General features: G+C 35.9%; 1 protein-coding gene and 1 long non-coding RNA gene across 6 annotated transcripts in view; both read right to left on the minus strand.

Annotated features, from left to right (window-relative positions):
* Positions 1–284: 284 nt before the first annotated feature.
* The window catches only part of LOC102620841 (callose synthase 7-like), a 29,934-nt gene continuing 13,464 nt past the window's right edge, over positions 285–16,754 (minus strand). For 3 of the 5 annotated variants that reach the window (XM_006484849.4, XM_052439472.1, XM_052439473.1), the window contains 30 exons: positions 16,114–16,236; positions 15,913–16,030; positions 15,392–15,660; positions 15,217–15,269; positions 15,015–15,075; positions 13,778–13,859; positions 13,638–13,687; positions 13,431–13,517; positions 13,109–13,213; positions 9,509–9,603; positions 9,335–9,416; positions 9,089–9,252; positions 8,861–8,987; positions 8,631–8,734; positions 8,412–8,517; positions 8,168–8,319; positions 7,512–7,621; positions 7,303–7,422; positions 7,149–7,217; positions 6,842–7,022; positions 6,639–6,750; positions 4,981–5,103; positions 4,777–4,895; positions 4,584–4,667; positions 3,310–3,422; positions 3,008–3,237; positions 1,985–2,785; positions 1,826–1,876; positions 1,525–1,707; positions 285–1,106 (listed from right to left, as the gene is read on the minus strand). In XM_006484849.4, coding sequence (XP_006484912.2) covers positions 852–1,106; positions 1,525–1,707; positions 1,826–1,876; positions 1,985–2,785; positions 3,008–3,237; positions 3,310–3,422; positions 4,584–4,667; positions 4,777–4,895; positions 4,981–5,103; positions 6,639–6,750; positions 6,842–7,022; positions 7,149–7,217; positions 7,303–7,422; positions 7,512–7,621; positions 8,168–8,319; positions 8,412–8,517; positions 8,631–8,734; positions 8,861–8,987; positions 9,089–9,252; positions 9,335–9,416; positions 9,509–9,603; positions 13,109–13,213; positions 13,431–13,517; positions 13,638–13,687; positions 13,778–13,859; positions 15,015–15,075; positions 15,217–15,269; positions 15,392–15,660; positions 15,913–16,030; positions 16,114–16,236 — 4,329 coding nt within the window. In that variant the 3' untranslated portion in view covers positions 285–851. Of the gene's footprint in view, positions 1,107–1,524; positions 1,743–1,825; positions 1,877–1,984; positions 2,786–3,007; positions 3,238–3,309; positions 3,423–4,583; positions 4,668–4,776; positions 4,896–4,980; positions 5,104–6,638; positions 6,751–6,841; positions 7,023–7,148; positions 7,218–7,302; positions 7,423–7,511; positions 7,622–8,167; positions 8,320–8,411; positions 8,518–8,630; positions 8,735–8,860; positions 8,988–9,088; positions 9,253–9,334; positions 9,417–9,508; positions 9,604–13,108; positions 13,214–13,430; positions 13,518–13,637; positions 13,688–13,777; positions 13,860–15,014; positions 15,076–15,216; positions 15,270–15,391; positions 15,661–15,912; positions 16,031–16,113; positions 16,237–16,754 lie in introns of all 5 variants that reach the window. The other 2 variants (XM_006484850.4, XR_008054095.1) reach the window with 2 other exon arrangements.
* On the minus strand, positions 5,111–6,632 carry LOC112498937 (uncharacterized). Its single transcript, XR_008054096.1, has 3 exons — positions 6,278–6,632; positions 5,535–6,171; positions 5,111–5,435 (listed from the first exon to the last, which is right to left on the minus strand). It is a non-coding gene; the product is annotated as an uncharacterized LOC112498937 (long non-coding RNA).

Consider the following 16,754-nt stretch of genomic DNA (forward strand, 5'->3'; position numbering starts at 1 on the left):
CTAGAAAATTTAGCACACATGAAACCAAGATGGTCATTTACAAATCAATATTCAATCCTGATAGGTACAATTTAAGAATCATTGGTGATAAAAAAGCAGCTTCTAATTTTCTTTAAATACATATGAAAAAAAGAAAAAATCAACAAAGTTGGATTTTCTAAAGGTGGGTTATGTTTAGTTTGGTATTTAAGTGGAGCAGCTTATCACTTTCTAGTTATAGCACTGAAATATTCAATAAATACTAATTATTGTAATTTAAAAATTAAGTTAATTTAATCCACAACTTGTATGATGAAATAATATTTTTAATATTTTTATCAAAATTATTATTAAAAATCATATTTACTACATACTATTTATTTTTATTTTATAATTACAGTTTTTTTCACAATAATTGTAGTTACAACACCTCAATACCAAACAACACCTTAATTACTTCAACTTGATGACTACAAAACAACATTAAATAAAGGGATTAAAATGTGTGATACTATGAACTTCAATTTGTTGCTGTCTCAGTCTTTTCTCCTGGTGACAATCATAGAAATCTGGAGACCTCTGCTGAATGCTTGATTGAAGAGCAGGCGTGTTTGGAACTCAGATGCGAATGGAAGCCACGAGAAAATGGCTATGGGCGCGAAGACTGGCAATCTCATTAGGTACTCGTGGTCTGCCTAGCTCCTTTGTTGAATCCCAAAATCCTATTGCCTTAAACAATGGCCTGCAAACTTGCCCAAACTTGTAAGGACAAACCAAAATGAAATATGATTTAGCAAGCACTGTTCATCAGTTATCTGTAGTCCCATCCTAATTGATTTCTTTAATTTAGCGAGTGTGATGAAAAATAACAATCATGTAGATTTTCCAGAAAATGTCTTGGTCCTGTCCTTTCTCCTGAGGAGAATCATAGAAATCCGGAGACCTCTGCTGAATGCTTGATTGAAGAGCAGGCGTGTTTGGAACTTGGATACAAACGGGAACCACGATAAAATGGCTATGGGTGCAAAGAGTAGCAATCCCATTATGTACTCATACGCTCTCGCCAGCTCCTTTACTGAATCCCAGAGCCCTATTGCCTTGAACAATGGCCTGCAAACTTGCCCAATCTGGAAACGACAAAGCAAAATGAAATATGATTTAGCAAGCAGTGTAGTTCATAGTTATATGTATTAAAGGACTGTAGTTAATTGGATAGTGTGTGATGAAAAATAACAATCATGCAGTTTTTCTAGAAAAGAAGAAAGATTTTAGGATTGTGAGAGTGAGTTTTTTAGGTATAAAAGTAAACACTAGGCAGCGAAGTTGGATAGTGAATAAAGTTAAGCTAAGAGGAGACAAAAAAAAGCATTTCATCAAGTACAATGCAGTAATTCACATGAGTAGGTTTTATTGCATGCACTTAGGATCGCAATATGATGATCAATTTGGAACATACTGAAAAAGGGAATACATTGAAAAAGTAACCCAGATTATAGATTTGGCTTATACTGTGTACTACCAAAAGTAGTTGAAGTTCAAACTTACCAGTAAAATGGCCCACCCAGTAGGCAGAAAAGCAAGCATGCAGGCAAATAAATCTGATATGGTGAGACTGCATACTACAAATAAGACGGTCATGACTGACATGAAGCCAAGGAAAACAAGTGCTTTAATCCTGAACATGAGCTGAAACTCGGCACCAGATCTTCGTCCGCCCATTGATACCATCTAACAAGAACAGAAAAAACAAAAACACAAGAACACTACTTAATAATATGCATACTTCCTCCACAATATGTGGGGTAAAGGTTCATCCCCTCAGTACAAGCGAATTTCGTTTCCATACCTTCAGAACTAGAAGGGTGGTTACTAGAACTAGCCAAGAGAGTCCATACACCTTAAAAAAAAAATTGGAGAATATGATAAATATAGCAAATATATGCCATAACAAAAGAATTTGCAGACCAATAAGCAAAATTTATTATCAGACAGTAATGAACTATACCACAGTATTCTTGCCACGATGAGCTATATCAAGGTGGTAGACAATTCCATACTGGTAAATGAAGAAGCGAAAAACAAGGATAATCTCAAGAATCCTTCCCCTTATATTTGAGAATTTGAGGTGTTCTTGTTCTTCATCCCACCATGATTCCCAACTTCTATAGGGCAGGGTGCCAATACCACCACGATTTCCCATCCACCTCTTCCAATCCGTCCAATCATCTACTGTTTTTTGCCAGTCAAAACCAGATGGATTGAACACAAAAGGAGCAAACAACCAGGAGCCAACCAGGAACCACATAGAGAGTGTGATAAACAAGTAAAATTTATTTGAACTGCGATACGAATGCCAATATACTTCATACAAGACCAATAGTATAACCAGCTCCAGTCCTTTCACAAAGTGACTTCGGGAGTACTGCCTGTAGTTCTCAGAAAACTTTGCATGATAAACAACAAATCCTCGACCAGTAGCTCGATATTTACAGCTTCCATGTAAGATTGTTTTGCCAAAATAATGCACTTTTGTTCCGAGCTGAAATGCGAAGAATACAGAAGCCAGCTGCAGCTGCATGATGATAAAATCACAGAGAGCACTGCAAAACCCTTTTTCGAGGCCAATTTCCATAACCATTGGAAGAACCAATAACAAACCAAGCTGAAAGACAGACTGTGTAGCCAAAGCCTCTTCGAGGGCCATGCTTTGATGCATGCCTGGATTCTCAAGAATCTCTCTTTCTAATCCACTCATAACCAAGTATAAACGTCCATACAAGAACACATACACAGTTAGCACAATTACCTGAAAAAGACAGCCTTGGATAAGTGACAATACATATATTGAATTGATTTAAATCATAAATTTTATATGAAAAGAAAAAAAATTGTTTCAAGAGACTATCATTGTACAATGTTGATTGGTGCAGAAACTCAACAAGTAATAGGTATCACGAAGGCGTGAACTATAAATCTATTGGAGCTCCTAAGAAACATTTAAACAATGAGACTAGTTTGGTTAACATACCATGCTACTAAGGTAGAATCCAACTGTTGTAAAGTAGAATGAAAGCATTCTAAAGAAGTCAAAACAGTGCCCGAGCCGGTAAACATCACGACTAAATGTCTGCTCTCCATTAACACCTGCAACCCTTGCCTCAGATAATGATAATTGATTCATACCCATGTCACGCCCCTTGCCTACTTGAATATATTCGTGATGTGTTATGTATCCTCCACGGAGAGTTGAATTCATCCCTGAAGATTTCAACACAATTAGCCATCAGAATAGATTTCTAAGTTGATATATTCTGAAGAACTAAATATTACCTGCATATATATCCGCACCGTAGTTAATCACCCTTGAAGCCTTTCCAATGCCACCCCTTGTTATGTGGAAGATTCGGTCAAATATATCAGGATGACCATAGTAAAAACGTACCCTACAAAGTTAATATGAAACATTTAAAAGGACCTCCAATAGTAGAAAGACAGAAATAAGCTTTCCGCAAATTATTCTTCCCACGACTTTGCTTTTTTGCCTAACATCCATAAACTTTTAACTGATCTACAGTTGCAACATAGCTTATTTGTAAAAGAGAACCCCAAGAGGTTGGATGGAGCGGTACATTTGGATTCAGTCCAAAACCCCTTGGGGTCAGCTATCTGGGATGTTTACAGCCCACGAGTCTTTCCTTTTTCCCCTTGGATGCATAAGAACTTAATTTCAGGATTACGTTTCTATCCAATGCAGGTTGACCCCATTAACAAAGCTATCGAGCTTGTAGTGTCTGGCAGCATATTCCCAATTTAGAATTCAGTGAACACAAAAGGTCGAGAGATATTGGGATATATAGAAGAACAATGAAACAAATACCCAATGTAAGGCGGCCCCAATGGGCTTTGAACCCCTGATTTCTTGGTTGAATCCAAGGGTCTTTTACCAGTCAACTAAACCCGTTGGTGTTACCAGTAGCTGTAGTGTTTTGAGTGTTAATTTTGATTTGGCTTCACATTTTGCAGTGCTATTCATGTGTTTGGAACTAATGATGTGGGAAGCAGCCAACATCATAGAACTTTGTTAATGTGTACCTGGAAGATAATTAGGATGGAAACTTTTTCTGCTACTTGATGGTTTGGGATGGGAAAATCATATTTTAGGGTTTCCATAGGCTAAAGTGTTTTCCAGCATGTAGTTGGACATCAGGAAACTAGACCGAGGTTAGAAGACAAGTGGCTAAGTTAAACAACTGTGTAACTGGACAATGCAGATACATTTGTGTCTAACAATAGAATGGGACAACAGAGATAATAGTACAAGAGGTTTCAAACACAAACATGTGTTGGCACAACTATCAGATTAACTTACAAGCTCTGAATATAAACAAATTTTGGAGTATCATACATTCAAATACACTTCATACCAGTAAATGTTGATTCAAACCTACCACCCACCTTTTGTGGCCATACTGAGGTAAAAGGAAAAAAATGTTTGCACATAAAACACAAAATCCCAGTTCCATAAGGATGAAGTCCAATGTAACGATTAAAAGGATTAAATGCAAGAACAATTAAGCAGTGATTTAAAATAGATTAAGGCTTACCTCAAAGGATTTACTAAAATTCGTTGGGAAATAGTGACAAAGCTAGTCTCTTGGTTGGATATGAACCATGCAAGTGATGACACACTGTATAACATAGACGGGAGAAAGTAGCATATATAAATACACTTGCTGATTGTGTAAACAACACTTTTTCCCAAATTCATCAAGATAAAATGGGTGTTGTTAGGCTGACCTTCCGGTAAAAATATGCTCCCTCAGACCCAATATTGTAGGTTCTCTCTGCCCAGAAGTAGACTTCAGGAATTCCTCCAATACATTTCTCATTTTGAAAGCCTCCTCAAAGTAATTGTCCTGGGAAAAGAGACAAGCACGGGAACACACATTGAACCACTTGTTACTATATCTTAAAAGAAGGCAGAAGGAGAACGAAAGTTACCTGATTCATGTCTATGGTCTGCAACGCTTCTCCACGAGTAAAGATAATGGCGTGGTTTTGATTCTCAGGTCTTCCTTCACCAATAACTGTTGGAGGTCCTGGAAGCTTGATCCGATATATTTCCTAGCAATACAGACAATAATCCAGGGATATTAAAAGCAATTTCTAACAAGAGATGGGAAAGAACTCCTCGCAAACAAGCATTGTCGTTGACATTTCTTTGTAGTTCTTTATCTGAATGACATAAAAAAGCCCATGATCTTGAACTATAGTTAGGCAGAAGGACATGCTCATTCAATGTGTTAGTGTATTTTTCAGTTACCATGCGCTCCACTCCATCCTCCTGCCAAGGCCGGAGTGCAAGGGGGGTTGCGATCCCTTGACCTTTTGCTTCCACTCCAAGAGGACAAACCAACTGTGTTGTCCCCTTGGGAACAGTGCATGCATGAGTATCACTAAAGTAGGTGGAAATTCAAAGCAAATGTCGTTAGGAAGTAGACTTAACTCAACTTTATGCTAAAGCTCAACCTTATGACAAAAAAACTCTTACTCACAATTTGGGTTGGCTATCGGAACACTCTATTTGTACTGGTACGGAAAAGGGCGCTAACTGTATTTCCCCTCTGCATGCTCCACTCAATTTAACCTTGCTTATTGAGGATTCTCTCTTTTTTTCACTTCTCTTTTTTTTTTTTTAAAAAAAAAAAAAATTCTCAATAACTGGATGATGAAAGGAGAATCTAGCAAACCAACATTTTGGTATGCTAACATTTTATAATGGAACAATTGCATTTCACATCATGAAGTTAAAATGCTATATCTTGGTGGAAATAGAGTAATTGTATTGACAATGCAACACCAAACTAAAGATATGATAAGATAGAAGAATAATTGGTGTAGAACCAATAGAGAGAAAAGAAAAGAGGAGAATAAACCGAGGAAATTGAGAGGGAAAACATCATCTTTATTCAGCAATCATAAGTCTGACTCACAACTGAATATAAGGCCACATAGAAATGGTCAGCAAACCCTAAAACTAATGTAACTCATCCAATAATATAGGTCACACATAAGACACAAGAGAGGCACCTACAAACAAAACTAACAACAATCTTAACAGAAGAAAGTTACCAACTAAAGTTTTTCCTAGTGTCCAACTACACATAAAGAATCAGGAACATGATTTTATACCTTGTTACTAATGAATAAATTACTTAACTAGATGGTTTTGAAAAATTAAGTCTCTTAAAAGTAAATGGACAATGCCAATGATTGAAGTTATAAGATTAATTTATACCTTGTTACTAATGAATAAATTACTTAACTAGATGGTTTTGAAAAATTAAGTCTCTTAAAAGTAAATGGACAATGCCAATGATTGAAGTTATAAGATTAAACAACTAACTGAAAGCATCCATCTTTTTCTCCTTTAATAAAGAAAGTTCATATTTTATACTAAATATTTCACAAAAGCAGTCCAAATCCCTTCTCCCTGCGATCAGAATAGGGTTCACTCTAAATGTCTTGCATCATTCAAACATATCTTACAAGTTGAACTAACTACTAACCACTGTAAGTACCTATCTAACATTAGCCATTTAGAAAATACGTCTTCAAGCATGTGAATTCTACATCAAACTACTGATTACTATTCATACCTCATCATACTTATCACCTCCCTTCAAAAGCACGGAGTAATGAAATTTCTGAGATTTTCCATTCACAATTTCCTCCCTTTCATCCAGGTAAGCAACACGCAGGGATGGATACCTGTACAGTGTTTACATAATTCAAAGATTGTAATTTGAAAACTAAATCACATGGAGATAGTGTAGTACATCAGACAACAAATTAAACTTACTTTATCATGAGATGTAGAATGTTCTTGTAACAACTTCGATCTCTCCAATCATCAGATTTTTTCTGAGCACCATAGATCTGACAAGAAGCAACATAGGTAAACTTCATATTGACCAGAGCTTGCGCAGAAGCCCTTTCATCTTCCTGACTTGATTCCATGATCCGATAGCCACCAAAAATTGCTGCATAAATAGTTTCTTAACAGTTTATTTAACATGCTATGGTATCAACTTTGAACAATACTGAAATAGAAATATGGAAGATGGCAATTTGGAATTGTAATTTATTCTCTGACAGAAAGCATAAACCATTGTCTCCTGCAGATTCCAGAAAGCATTGCAGTTCAAGAGCCTGCTTGTAGTACATCATCCCTCTCACTGGCAGAAACATATAGATATATTTAATGAAATAGCTATATAAATCATTCTACTACAAGATAAACTTCAAAGTTTTCATATGGACCTGTTCTAGAAAGTGTCTGCCCTCTGTAAGATGCCCAATGACAAGTAGCCTCCTCCTTGTCAGCATCAGAATAATTAAATTTAGGGTCATTTATGCGCTTTTGCAAATTCTTCCATTCATCTAATTCCCAGACAAACATAGCTGTTCAGTAAGTTTTTACCAATCAAAACAACAACAATGCATATTGCAGCAGTGGATCTAAAACTCACCAGGATATATTTTCTGTAGGTAAAACAAAGTTGATATTCCATCCTCATTTTCGTTATTAAGTTCATCAACAGAGTAAAGAACATCTTCTCTATAATATGGTGTCAAAACACTATATCATGGATCAAAAAAGAAACTATGTTAAAATAGAACATATACAGCTCTTAAACAAATTGGGAAAAAAAAGAAGAAAGAAAAGCGAGAGAGAAAGAGAGAGAGAGAGAACGAACATAAACATCCACATTTCTGACTCCTTGATGATAATTGAAAGAGAAAGAGGCAACACATTCATAAGAGATATGGACAATAGTGTTAAGTGACCAAAAGGGGAAGCAAATTGCTAATGCAACCGTGTGAAACACGCGAACTTTCAACCCTTTACTGCCACTCTAATTACAGCACTGATGGTTCTCAAACAGATTGTTCAGTATAACAGCATCATAAAAATAAGGCAAATGCTATGTTACAATTAATGTAACATACACACTCAACAACAACCACACAAATTGTGTGGGCCTATTATTTGTGTGGTTGTTGTTGAGTGTGTATGTTACATTAATTGTAACATAGGGGCTCCCTAAAAATAATACAGAGGATTTTCCTTTCTAGTGAGATAAGCTTCAATATTTCAGTAAATAAGTGTTCAACAATGACTGACCTAAAGGAGATCATGTCACGAACTTTTGGAGCACTTGGCATCTTCATAAATAAGGAATTTGCAAAGAAAGTTATACGACGGCGTGCATCCAAATTCGTTGGCACATTTACGGCAGATTCTTTGACAGTCAAGAGAAAATGGAGCCTAACCACCTATAGAAAATGAGGAATGTAATAAGAATACTAGAACCCAACATAATATTTTCAAGTGATAACTGAAACAAACAAATGACTAATAAGAGTACCTTTTCCCTCCAAGATTTATTCTCCATAATGGTGATATTTAGCTTTTCAAATATCTGCTCCTCTTTATCATTATTCTGAATTTGCGTGTGAAATCTTTCAAGGATTCTATGGGAAGAAGTGGAAACCCATATCATATACAATTCATCAAGGTTCATCAATCATATAAGTACAACTAGGTTTTACATCCAAAGTTTGAATTCATCAGCACTTGCACTTACTCAAAGCCGTTAACCATAATGTCCTGAAGGATGATTTTCATAATATCTTGGAGGAAATTAATTATCTGAGACTTGTATACGTCTACATCTTCATACTTAGATAGCTGTCACCCAACCCATCAACCAACTTGAGTACTCAGAACTGAAATTAAATCTACAAATTCATTGCTGAAGCACTCAGCAATAGGAGAAAAAAGGTAAAAAAGGAAAAGATAAAGGAAAAATATTACCAAGAGTTTTACAAACTTCTCCAACTTTTCACAGAGTGAAGGCATCCCAGCCATGCGAAATTCATTCAAGAACCTGTGTTGCTGAATGCTAATGTCTACGTTATAACAAATCTGCTTCACAACACTGCTCCATAACAGAAAAAAGGAAACAAACAATGAGATTTCCAATATCAGGAGCCTTCTGTTTATCCATGGAAATATTGGAAATAATTGGAAATTTACTCTTACTTCCTATCAGTTTCATCTTCCAGAAGACCATAAATTATTTCCCGGAGCGTCTCATAACATTCAATGACTGCTGAATGCATATAACCATCATTCTTTATCTTCCTAAATAAGTCAGTGTCCTCTTTCTCTTTAAAATCCTTTGCCATGTCTAATGCAATATGAATCTGTTATACATCCGACATAAGAAAGTAAGTTAGAAATTGAGCATAGCATAAATTAACATGAGAAACCACTCAAAAAGTTTACCTTGCTAGCAAGCAGAAAAGGTGGCCACTGGGTAACAGAGACATCATTTGAAGAATATGGCACCAGCAACAAGTCTCTATCCCTAAACAATTATAAATCAAAGAAAAAATTAAAAAATCATAAATGATGTCTCCGATATAAGACAAGCTTTTTAAACAAGGATGCAGTCCTAACTCATTGCTGATCAGATCCTCCTCCCGCATAGATTCTATGAATTTATTCCACACATGAGAAAAATTTGCAATATTCCTTCGTTCCGTAGACTCATCCTGCCACAGTTAATAATTTCTTTAGCCAAAGACACGAAAGATGAAAAGATCTAAATTGGTATGGGGACAATTTGATTAAAAATACTGAAACTAATACTGATGGAGGTTCTGTTAGAGATATGTACTTATGGGATTTCCATTATTTTCTTGGACTATCTTAGGGTTTTATCTTTTTCTTATTCATGCCTATGCCTATGAATAAGCTTGTGTAACTTTTAAATGTGAAGCTAAGGTCTAGCTCTAGTGGTAAGGAGCGGCTTTCCTAGGGCTTGGGGCCTGGGTTTGAGCTTCAATGTGTGTATGAGTTAATAATTATTTAAAAAAAAAATACACTGAATAATAAAGCATAATGCATTTACTTCCTACTACCTCCCAATTCTGATTTCTCATCCCTTTCTCTTTTCTCTCTTTCTTTCTTCAATTGTCCTACATCACATTCACTTATGATGTTGATGAAGAGTAGGAATCCATATTATACTAGGATTAGTTTCCTTATTAACTAAAGTTTAAAGACTTTAATTCCTTTCTAATTTAGAATTTTGTTTCCCTTTCAATTTAGGATTTTGTTTTACTTCATGAATTAGGATAATTACTACTACTATAAATAGCTCCCTCTTGTAGCCTTTAAAGCAGAGAATTTTGAGTTTAATAATATTTCAATTTTCAAATCTCTTTGTGAGTATTTGAACAGTTAATTCTCGGTATTCTGCGAAATCAACGAGTCTTAATCCCTAAATTCACGGTATTCTTTTGAATCAATGTGAGTTGAGTTGTTCTTTTATTCCGGCATTCTCTAGAATCAACGGAATATTTTGAACTTTAAACTTCCGCTGCATCAGTTTGGTATCAGAGCCAAAACCTGGTATCACCAATCTAACTCCATCTACCACCAAACGTTCAAACCACCGGAAACTGAAGCCCTCCAAAATCGTCAGCTTTATCTACAATTTCCGGCCAAAACACCACTTTTTTCGGACAAACCACCACCACCATCATACTTACCAACCCAAAATCTTTCAGATCCACCCATCCTTACTCGATTTCCGACCATCGTCATCGGAAATCTAAAACTTTTGCTTAATTACAGTTTCGGCCTAAAATTTTTATTTACTTTCAGTTTAGTCCCACTACCTTTTTAAACCCGAATTTGAAAAATGTCTCCAAGAAAAGCTCGTGATGCTCATACTGCAACTTACAATCAAGAAGATGTTTCTAAAGATGAAGCATTGGCTAGTATGACAGCCAGAATTGATATGTTAGCTGCACAAATGGCACGAATGGCAGAGTTACTTGACGAACGCCATCGTACTCCAAAACGTGAAGACAAATCAAGTGGAAGCTTTGCTAACCCATTCTCTAGGCGTCGACCTAGAACTGAGTCTACTGATGACAGAAGATGGGAATCTGGGTTGAGAATTGATATTCCCGAATTTCAAGGAAGTGGTCGACCTAAAGAATTATTGGATTGGATTAACGCTATTGAGGAAGTTTTCGAATACAAAGAAGTTCCTGAAAATAAACTAGTTTCGCTTGCCGCAACTCGATTTCGTGGAAGAGCAGCAGCTTGGTAGCAACAAACTAAGCTCACAAGGATTAGGCAAGGCAAAAAGAAGATTGATTCTTGGGAAAAGTTCAAGAAGCACTTGCGTGGAGCATTCTTGCCTTATAATTACGCCAAACTGTTATACCAACAGCTACAGAATTTAAGGCAAGGTAATCGATCAGTGGATGATTACACTACAGAATTCCATTGGTTGGTGGCACGCAATGACTTGACAGAGACAGAAGAACAACAGGTTTCCCGCTACATTGGAGGCCTACGATCTCAATTTCAAGACCAATTAAATTTACTTGACCCATACTCTGTTTCAGAGGCACACCAACAAGCCTTGCAGTTGGAGAAGCAATTTAGTCGACGTACTAATGACTCAAGTTTTCGGGGTGCTCGAAGTGTTGTTCGTGATAATTCAAACCCAACTTCCCAATTTCGTAATTTCACTCCTCCAAATCCTCCAAATAAAACTAGTAAACCTAGTGAAATCGGTCAAAGCAGCAAAACTCAATCCTCGGGTTCGGGATTACGCTGTTTTAATTGCGGAGAAAATGAGCACCGAATGACAGAATGTAAAAAGGGAGGAAAGTATGGTAAAGGCTTATTCGTAGGCACAGAGGAAAGCGAAGACTATCAGGAGGAAGACACTGAAGAGTTCACTGTAGAGCCAACTTTTGATAGTAGTGGTATCGCTCAATCTGTTGAAGAACATGGTGATAAAATTGTGGCAGACAAAAAACGTCAAGCTTTGGAATTTCAAGTGGGAGATCTTGTTTGGGCTGTCCTAACTAAAGATAGATTCTCAGCTGGTGAGTACAACAAGCTTTCTGCTAGGAAAATCGGCCCTTTGGAGATTATAGAGAAGATAAATCCTAATGCCTACAGGTTAAAACTTCCTAGTCATATCCGCACCGCCGATGTATTTAATGTCAAGCATCTTATTCCTTATAGAGGTGATCATGATGAAGATGTGGTTGTTGACACTCCGAATTCGAGGGCGAATTCTCTCCACCCTGGGGGGAATGATGAAGAGTAGGAATCCATATTATACTAGGATTAGTATCCTTATTAACTAAAGTTTAAAGACTTTTTAATTCCTTTCTAATTTAGAATTTTGTTTCCCTTTCAATTTAGGATTTTGTTTTACTTCATGAATTAAGATAATTACTACTACTATAAATAGCTCCCTCTTGTAGCCTTTAAAGCAGAGAATTTTGAGTTTAATAATATTTCAATTTTCAAATCTCTTTGTGAGTATTTGAACAGTTAATTCTCGGTATTCTGCGGAATCAACGAGTCTTAATCCCTAAATTCACGGTATTTTTTTGAATCAACGTGAGTTTAGTTGTTCTTTTATTCCGGCATTCTCTAGAATCAACGGAATATTTTGAACTTTAAAATTCCGCTGCATCAGATGTGAAGGGTGGATAGGATTGTAAATAGTACAATCCTCTTTTGGAAGCATCATGCCAGTATTATTTGGTGGGATTTCTAACCTCATCACTATGAGATCAAGAACAAGGGGAGGGCGAGGTGGATTCCAATGACTTCCATTTGCCAGCATTAGAGTCTCTAGCAAGCGTCAGTCACTTTCCATCAACCACTAAAGGTCATCAGCCAATAAAGTTCTTTTTTTTTTTCCCCCTCTTTTATCTAGATTTTCACTTTTCCTGTTTCCTTGTTATTCCTATCATCATTTTTTTTTCTACTTTTTCTCCCACAATTAGATGTTATGTCCAGTATTATTTCCACCCAGCACTAAACACAGAACTGGAATATTAACCTTATCTGGTCAACAAATCTCATGCTATGCTATTCTGCAAGCAAAATGCAGCCTAGAGGGGAATAATTGCCAGCATTTATGTTTGGAAGAAAATGTAGCTGCATATGGAAATTATTTGAAGTTCCAGACAATGATGCAAATATTAATATGTCAGCAAGAATTAGCAGTACCATGTATCTTCGCTTTGTATCTACATCTGACGATGGCACAAGACACCGACAAAAAGCTGTTGGCACAGATTCAAATCTAGAACGCAACATCCCAAGCGTTTGTATCTAAGAAATGAAAATGGGTTCATACAACAATTATTAATATGAAAAAATGGAAATCATGATTATCTAACTGATGTAAGTGTTACTATAAACAAGTAGTTTGATGGATAACATCTTCCATATAAATCAATTATAGGATTTCCAGATCAATATATCTCACTGAACAATTGATCTTTTATTAACATGATTCCCCATAGTATGAGAACAACTGGCCACTAACCTCACCCAAATGGCTTAATGCCCCATTTATCCCACCAAAAAGAGTAGAAAATATGGAATACCATATTTGAGTATCCATAAAATACACCTACATGCCGATAAAACAAGTCAAAATGAAAAACGTTAAAGGTTAAAACTGCAATATGCAAAACACAACATGAAGGCATAAAATTTGTTGTTCCCAAATATTCGTTTACAGCCCACTTACCAGGACAATTGGAGCCCATATTGCTATAACAACTCCAATATTATGGGTTACTACAGCAATTTGAGATGAAAACATTCTTCAGCCACATATAGAAGGTAAAATTATAACAGTTTAACCAAAAATAAAAGAAGAATAATTACCATTGGGAAAGAATTCATGCCACTCATAGTTATCGACATGCAACTTCATAATCAACTTCGAAGATCTGATTAGTGGCAATATCTATGAAGAAAATATGTAAATTATTGCTTTAGATTGACATGAGTTTGAGATGGTATTTTTAAATTTATGCACCACAGAATCAATTCACATGTTCTTCCCAATCAAAAGATATAGCTGCAGCACAAATAAAGCATAAAAGCATATAGCTATTGATAGGAATTAAAGGAAGTTTAACAGTTTGTATTTAATTCTTTATAAATATAACAACTTATATTGCATATATTCCATTCTTTTACACTTGATTGGCCTAAGATTGCATCGTTTCACAAACTCCAGTTGTTTTATAAAGCTGTGGTGGAAGCAAATACTACAGACCAGATCCTTGTTTACCAGTGCTCAATATCATGCTGCAAGTATAGAGAAATAGACCCAAATGTGGAATGCACTTAAAAGCATTTCAAGAAACCACTATGATTTGTAGCCAATGACAAACTGAGGAAAAAACAAGCCACCACAACGATATACGATGGCTTTGTGCCGATGTATATAGATGAAGATGGCACAAAGTTACCTACGAAGGATAAAAACAAAAAGTGAGGTTGCGGCAGGGCCCTCAAAGACTCTGCAAACAGACAGAATTCTCTCCCTTTACATAAGCATGAGACTTTATGTAAAAAGACATCGGATCAAACAAAATAAATTTGGATTGGGCTCCTTTCATGGTCAAGAGGGAAGTTAAATGACTAGTGATGGATCAAGGTGAAAGGTTAGAATTTAAGATGACACCATCCGTCATAAATCACTATGCCCGCTGAATAGAAGCATTAAACTAAAAGCCCATACAAAATGAGCACCTAGGAAAAAAAGGCCATATGCAGATAATGAGGAACCATAAGACTGAATTACGTGGGATGCCTGTGCCCGACCATGCCAGATGAAAATCATTATCATATAGATATTAATTATCATGGAGGTTAGGAGAGTCCAAAATGTTCAACCCAATTTTCTTGAGACAACTGGCAACAATACATATAGATACTAATTTAAATGAATTTTAAGATACATAAGCTTATCTGCACATGCAGACAAAAGTATTTACATGCATCAACTTCATGAATGATTTTAGGCATCTAACAGATGTGCTTGCACTTAATTCAGCACTAAATTTGAACTGTAGAGGTATTAATTCAATTAACATATATAAGAACAAATCACCTCCACGTAATAGCTGAATGGTAGCTTGCAGATTAGCAACAGGATCCAAAACAATGTATATCTGGGCACACAAAATTTATCTGTTAATGGAGAAGAGGCACATCCAAATCATAGCACTAGACTTTAAATCCCCCAAACTCCCAAACCCCAATAAGATAAAGGCAAAAAAGAAATGAAAACCAAAAGCATCCTCTTATCTTACTTCAGAAGTTGGAACATGCCTTCATGCAAGTCTCTTCCAACATACAGTTTCGGCTGCAGGATAATAAAATATACAAAAAGAACACTTATACAGTTTACTAAAAAAATTCAAAAGGCAAGAAAGAGAAATAAGAACAAGAACATCGGTGAAATGTAACCATTCTAGATATTCTTACCTGACCCCACCACATAAAAAGTCTGACGATAAGTGAGTTTGACTGCTCCATAATTCTCGACAATTGCGGAAGAAAAAATAGAAAAGCAGCCAATATATTGGGCACCAAATAAATTGCAACAGCAAAATTATATAAAGATCCCTGGCTTTGCCAAATTGGCAGAATCACTGCCCACACAGCAGCGACTGCAAATTTCAGAAGGTATCTTAGTATTTGGGTACATTTCAAGCTCCTCCAAGCATTGAAGCTGAGGACTATATCCAATGCAGCTGCAGGAAAACGAGTAGGAAAGTAAGAAATGATTGACTAAATTTGTATCAATCATCAACATGCTGTTGATGACAGGATGAACCTGCAGGACTATAACTGCAGCACTGTAACATAATCAAGCTTCAAAATTGCTAAATACAGAGATATAATACAGCTAAGTTTCATTCTGTGTATGATTACAAGTAGGCAACAAGGACTAATTATTGAGATGGAGAAACAAATTCCAACTTTTAATCTCATATCAACAATACCTTGCAGTAAATTAAGAAAAGCTTGAGTAATGAAAATGGTCAATACACTTCTGAACACATCCTCATCAAAAACTGCAGCCGGTGATCCATCAGAAGTCCACGCAACAATTACCATAGCCTAAAAGCCATAAATTCAGAAACACAATTGATTTTTCCAAAAATGGCATAATAAAGTATCACATTCTCACACAGCTATGCCACCTGGAAAGCCATTATAAAGAATATCCACATTCGGTCAAAACTCCTATAGAGGTGCCAAAATGTGCGAGCTTCAACAAAATTAGTCTTGGGCTTTCTCGTTTCAGCAGGTACTTGATTAGGCCTCTGCAAACAAACATATGAACCTTAAATACTAAAAAAATTAATAATAAATAGAGAAACATAATACCGGTACAAGGACTTCATTGCACTAATCTAGGTGACAAATACATCAAATCATTTGGGAGAAAGAGAAGCAGAAAATGTTAATCTTCTATCATTTTGATTCTGTATATCTACCAGATATAATGATGCTCAATTTGATGGTTCGAATCTCAAAATCTGAATTGCCTTACCAGTGATAAAAGTATTTTTCTTCCCGTCTAAATTAAAATGAGTCATATCCAACAGCTAAACTTCAGCAGTCTATCACTTGCCAGTTTTGAGAATAATATTGCAACGTTACCCATTAATTTCAGTATAAACAAAATCAAATGATCTTCTGATAATTGTAATCCTTTTTCTTGATAGTGGCTTCCTTATTCTCACCCCTTTTTGTTACAATTTAAAATAATTCTGGAGAGAAAGGAAGATTTGTAATGCAGGTTGAAATATTCTATTAATTCAAATATTATTTTACCAAC

The sequence above is a fragment of the Citrus sinensis genome, chromosome 4 (genome assembly GCF_022201045.2).
Source record: "Citrus sinensis cultivar Valencia sweet orange chromosome 4, DVS_A1.0, whole genome shotgun sequence".
NCBI classification, from domain to species: domain Eukaryota; kingdom Viridiplantae; phylum Streptophyta; class Magnoliopsida; order Sapindales; family Rutaceae; genus Citrus; species Citrus sinensis.